The sequence below is a fragment of the Nicotiana sylvestris genome, chromosome 5, assembly GCF_000393655.2.
Source record: "Nicotiana sylvestris chromosome 5, ASM39365v2, whole genome shotgun sequence".
Lineage (NCBI taxonomy): Eukaryota > Viridiplantae > Streptophyta > Magnoliopsida > Solanales > Solanaceae > Nicotiana > Nicotiana sylvestris.
The window spans coordinates 177544464-177550704 of NC_091061.1; the positions used below are offsets into that span (position 1 = coordinate 177544464).

The following is a 6241-nucleotide window of genomic DNA, read 5'->3' on the forward strand; positions in this document are numbered from 1 at the left end:
CAATAGTCACTTTTAAGTCCGGTATTTAAGATATGTCTACAATTTACAATGTACTTAAATGTTAGTTAATTCACTAAAACTTCAGGACTAAGTATCCTCAATTTGAAAATTCAGAATTTTTGAGCTGGTAATTAAAAATTCAGGACACTTAGTCCAGAATTTTTGAATTACTAATTTAAAATTCAGGACATAAAATTCGAACTTCTTGACACATTTCGAATTTTAGAACAAGGTGTCCTGAAGTTTGACTTTGAAATTTAAACTTTAGGACACTTTGTCCTGAAATTTGAGTAAAATTGACTAATCTTTAAATATATTACAAACTGTGGATATATTTTAAACATCATGCTTAAAAATGGCTACCTAGTGTCATTTCCACCCAAAAAAAATGGGGTAAAAAACAAATTTATAAATTTCATTTTCATTTCCTTCCCTTAGATTCTCTCCTAATAAAGTAATTACGGCTGCAACAACAATCCAACTTACATAAAAATCAATGCTATTTATTTAGATTCTGTCCTTATTCCTGTCGGCGAAGTTTCCTATTATTATTAGTATTTCTTTACTTTCTCCTTTTCCTATATTACTTACTTGTCACCTCCTCTTTCACATTCTGCCACTTCAACAAAAATCCCTTTCATATGCTCCCTTAATTCCACCAAAATTCTCTGCTATTTTCACTTTTCTGAAATATGGGTCTGTGGGATTCTTTACTCAACTGGCTTCGTAGGTAATAAAGTTTCTTCCTTTATGCTTTTTTTTTTTTTTTAAAGAAACCCCTTTTTATTTATTTCTTGTTTTGTTGAAATTATATGGAGAATTGGATTGAATTGAATTTGATTTTTTGGGTGTGTCTTTCTTGCTAAAAGTATTCTCTTTCGTAGTTCAATTTTTGATAACACCTTGACTAATTCGACGTGGTAACTGCTACCTCACCTAAGGGAGGAAGAGAGTGGACATGAATTTTTGTTTTTTTAATCTGTTTTTAGTTACTGTGAGAATGGAAATTCAGAAGTGAAAAGTTGGAATTTGGATTAGAAGAATTAGGTTGTAAGTGCAGGATTTGCTCTTTGGGTCCTGTTGCCCTCTTTTATGGTTTATAGTTTTTGTTCATCTTGGCATTAGGTTGATAAGTTTAAGAATTTAAAAGAAAATTACTTTGGTTGGATTGTAAAAGCTATGTCCCTGATAATCAAATAATATTCAGTCCATAAATATAATAACAACAAACCCGGTGTAATCCCACAAGTGGGGTCTGGGGAGGGTAGTATGTAAGCAGACCTTACCCCTACCTTCAAGAAGGTAGAGAGGCTGTTTCCGAAAGACCATCGGGTTAGGAAAGATAAAAGGAAGGGCAGCAACAATCACACCAGTTATAAAACCGAAGTAAAAATACAAAACTAAAACTGAGTATCGTAATCAGAAGGCCGAAACATTCATTCCATAAAGAATCTGAAAATTAGACTTTATAGTTTTATTTTTTACCTTTTACTTATTGGGACGGTTTGCTTTTGGTGAAGGAGGGGCTTATGAAACCAAGTTAATGGATCTGTATTTTAGAGTAATTAATAGCGTTAGCAGTTAAACCAATATGGCGTTGTGAGTTCAATGATTCTGTTGCCGTTATCAAAATGTGATGTTCAAGCTCATTGTTTTTCTTAATGGGGTTGATAGAGGAGCAATAGCTTGCAGCTTGTCATTTGTCCTTGCCAATCAGAGTAAATATTTATATGATATTGTGGTCTAGGAAGCAACCCCAGTGTAAAGATAGGTGAAGAGCTTTGGCAAATTTTATATAGGAAAGACTAACAGAACAACAGAGACTAAACTTGTATCACAGAGAATAATTTCATTAGTGAACTATTTAGACTACACCAACGCCAAAAATAGGTCTCCTGATGCTGTTTACATGAGAAGGCTGTGCATCTATTAGCGTTGTAATATCATCATCCTTCTAATTCCGTCTCCTTCAAGTAGTAACTCCCCATTTCCGAAAGTGCTAGAGAGCAGTTGCTATGCCTAGAGGAATGTCGGATGGCTAGATACATCATAGTCTAGCATCTGCGATTTGGTTCTCTTTCCGCTGATGTTAGATTGACAACTTAAATATTCTTCTTCTTTGGCTAATGGTTTCTGACCTAACCATTAAGCTGATTAGTGGAGAGCGCCTGATACTCATCCTGCCGCCGCTCTCTCGTTGTTTCCGTCAGAAATGCTTGGAACTGCATCAGCTGGCTGATATGCAGAATAACCTCCATCACTTTTGTGATTACTTCAAATAATGGGTTGCCGACCCCCAACCTCCGTAATATTGGAAAAGTAGTATTTTGATCGAGATTGGAGAAGAAATATTAACCATTCTTAGTCACAATGTAATATGAGTCGTGCTCCCAGCACTGATGTTCAGGTCTCTTTATTTATAACAACAAATCCAGACATAAGGAGCTTTTCTCTGCAGCTAGCATTTTCCAGATAAGATACTTCATGTGGAGCGGAGGCAGCTTGTCCCCTTCCGTCTGGCCAAAGGAGCTTGCTATTCCTTCCAATACTTTTTCCCTATCAGAGTTGTCAACATATTATGTAACCCCCAGCCCCACCCAAAATCCCTCTTCCGAGCAAACATGTGGCCAGTTTCCTGTCAAGAAATGCTGATTAGAACTTTCAAAGTAAGGGTCATCTGCCAGTAAATATGTATATATTCAAGAGAAGGCTATATCTCTGGGTGCTAGTCAAACAAGCAACTATACTGAATATATCGTTATATGCTTATCAGTGCTATTGATGAATCTGAATGTTGTATCAGATTACTGATTATATAAAAAGAATGTTGTATCAGATATATGCAGTGTCCTAATCAAAGGCAGGGGAGTGCTATTGAGTGATGATTTTGCTTTTTCTATCTTGGATTAATCTGGAAACTTAATTAGATATTACTATTCAAGTTTGCCCTTGTAAACTCAAATTCATGTTGTTGGAATAATGACGGGTGCTTTATTCTTTATGTCATGTGTACCTGAGTGACATTGTTGATACCCAAGTGTCTTATTTGTTTTCTTGTTCAGCCTATTCTTTAAACAGGAAATGGAACTTTCCTTGGTTGGCCTTCAAAATGCAGGGAAGACATCTCTTGTCAATGCCATTGCTGTGAGAACCTTATATACTCTCTCTCCTCTTCCACCTCGCTCTATTTTTCATTTTGATGTTAACATTTCTTAACATTTGATATATTGATCTTTATCAGACTGGAGGCTACAGCGAGGACATGATTCCGACGGTTGGTACCTTGTCCTCAGAGAATTAATTTAGCAATCTTGATTTCTCTCGGTTTACTTGCTCAATAAAGTTTCTTACAATTAGGTTGGATTTAATATGCGTAAAGTTACAAAAGGAAATGTTACCATAAAACTCTGGGACCTTGGAGGCCAAAGGAGATTTCGAACGATGTGGGAGCGCTATTGTCGTGGTGTCTCTGCAATATTGTAATTCCTAATCTTGATCTCTATACTTATCTGTCTCCTCAAATTTATTTACTTATTTCTTTGGTTTAATACACCATGCACTTAATGCTTTTGCCTGAATTCATGATTCCGACACTTGAAGGGATGAAACTGTTCCCGAGCTATGCACCTCAAGTTTCATTAACAGTGTGCAAGGTTCCGCAAATTAAATTAACTTATAAACATCCCATCTTAATGTTGCTGCGTTTTTTGTGGGTTGGGGAAAGTACTGGGTGCCTTCTTTCTCACGCCCATGTTATTTTTCCTGCCTTAAGTTAACATCATTGCTGTTGGTTTTAGTTGAGTGTGTTATACCTACACTTGCCTCATCATCATCGTTGGTAGTTGGATGGCTTATGTCCATGATACTCTGTGTTTGCAGCTTTATTGACTTCTCAGTTATAGCTTGCTTTCTGTTATTAACAAGGACTATAAGTAAGAAAAAAAGAATGCTAGAGAGTAATTTTTGTTGAAGACATAATTAAGCATACGAAAGTGTGTTCTCTAATAACCGTTCAGTTTTAAATGAGAAGGTGAACTTCAACATGGTAGCAAAGTAGGCAGAGGCAATTAGTTTAATCTCACAGCTATCCATTATCCATTATCAAAAAGAATTTTCACGTGTTTGGTCTATGAAAAAGAATTACACCTTCACGTAAGGGGGCGTGTTAAAGATATAATTACGTATATGAAAGTGTCTCTTGAACAGCTTAGCTTTTAGATGAAATTGTCACGCGGTTCAGCAGTATAGTTGAAACTTCCTTTCATTTGTAGTGATGGTGTTATTTTTCATCTAATTTTTTTTGGAAACTACAGCTTCGAGGCGTTGAGTATGAAGTGACTCTGCATTTCGTATTCGTGTTGAATTGACATAGGAAATTTTATGCGACAGGTATGTTGTTGATGCTGCCGATAGAGACAGTATACCTATAACCAGAACTGAGTTACATGAACTTTTGAAGAAACCTTCATTAAGTGGGATCCCTTTGCTTATCTTGGGAAACAAAATTGACAAATCAGAAGCTCTTTCGCAGCAGGCATTGGTCGATCAACTGTAAGTAGCTGAACGTTAGCCCCCGCATAAGAATTTGTTTGGCAGAATACATAGACAGACACCTAAACTTGTCACGTAGATAAAAAAAATCCCGACAAGTTTAGGTTATCGTCTTATGTGTGCTGTCAATGTCTTCCCTTCCTTTTACGAATTGTCTTAATTATGATGCCTGTTGCATCTCAGAGGTCTTGATTCAACAACGGATAGAGAAGTCTGCTGCTACATGATCTCGTGCAAGGATTCTGTAAACATCGATGCTGTTATCGATTGGCTAATTAAGCACTCAAAGACCGCGAAATGAAGAGCGCTTCCAGGCTTCTTGATGCCTATAGCGGAGGATATAGTAATCTGGAAATTAGAATGTAGTATTTGATGGTCTTGAAATGATCTGCTAATATATTTTCTGGCTGATCTTTCTTTGTTGGTTCAATATAGCTGATTACAATTCTGTGTAATTTAAGCGTTTGAACAGTCCTTACTCATACATCTTTCATTATGAATTGACGTTGTTTGTTGTGCTTCTAAGATAGTACATTGGGATTTTAATTTTTTAAATAACCGAAAAATCCTTGTGGGTCAGTTGGTGTACGATTCGAAAGTCGGTGAATAATAGATCTTGATTTCGGTTCGGCAAAGTTCAAACTCATGACGTGTGTCATACATGGGCGGATGTAGGTATATTCGACCAGTTTAATTGAATCTATAATTTTCGATACGGAATAAAAATTTATATGTAAAAATTTATTGAAATTACAAAAATAATAGATATGAACCCATAACTTTAAAAATATAATGTGTTTAATGCTAACAAATTTAAAAGTTGAACCCGTAAAATTTAAATTTTGGATTCGTCTATGGTGTCATACATGTTCATCCTTTCCTAACGCACACGCAAATCTTAAACCAAATAATCTCTAAGCTGTCCACGAAAATGGAAATCATAGAGAAGCTGAACAATAGACCAACAACAACTAATACGCCTCAATTACATGTTTGTTAGGGTTGGCAAAATGATTTTTAAATGTTCATGTCGTTCTATTTAAAAATGTCTAAGTCATTTATCATTGAAAAGATTCCAGCACTAGAGGTTTTTAAATTTTTCTAATATGGCCAAAACTTAATGATGATTGATTGGTATAACCTACATTAGCATACGAAAAATCGAAAATCGTGTTGATTTTTTTATGGTCCTAAAATATTAAAAAAGTAAGGATTGATTATGGCGAGGCAAAGGCTATAGTTCATTAGGTCGTTTCTGATATACCCACAAAATTTTAGGCGCTTGGCACAGGTTGCTCGAATTTATGAAGATGACGTGGACAGTACATGAAAAAATGGAAATTCTACTGAATTCCTTCTTTATAGTCCTAAAACACCAACAAAAAGAGGAATGGTCATGGCGAAGGAATGACTATGGATCATTAGTCATTTCTGATGGCGCACAAAATTTCAGACGAATCGGGGCCGATCGTCCGAATTCATAAATATGGCGTGGATATTAGCAAACGAAAAATCAGAAATCGCAATGAATATTGGAAATCACACTGAATGAGGAATAGTCATGGCGAAGCAATTACTATGGTTCATTAGGTCGTTGTTGATTGGCCCACAAAATTTTAGCGATTCAGGGCCGGTCGTCTGGATTCATGAAGATGACGTGGACATTAGCACATGAAAATAAAAAATCGTA

The 6241-nt window shown here is 35.9% G+C and overlaps 1 protein-coding gene across 1 annotated transcript; it reads left to right on the forward strand.

Moving 5' to 3' along the window:
* Positions 1 to 534: 534 nt before the first annotated feature.
* Positions 535 to 5130, forward strand: LOC104214043 (ADP-ribosylation factor-like protein 8c). Its single transcript, XM_009763636.2, has 6 exons — positions 535 to 730; positions 3063 to 3144; positions 3242 to 3274; positions 3358 to 3479; positions 4390 to 4551; positions 4735 to 5130. Exons 1-6 carry the CDS (start codon positions 693 to 695, stop codon positions 4850 to 4852), a joined length of 555 nt encoding a protein of 184 aa, XP_009761938.1. The 5' UTR covers positions 535 to 692; the 3' UTR covers positions 4853 to 5130.
* Positions 5131 to 6241: the final 1111 nt, after the last annotated feature.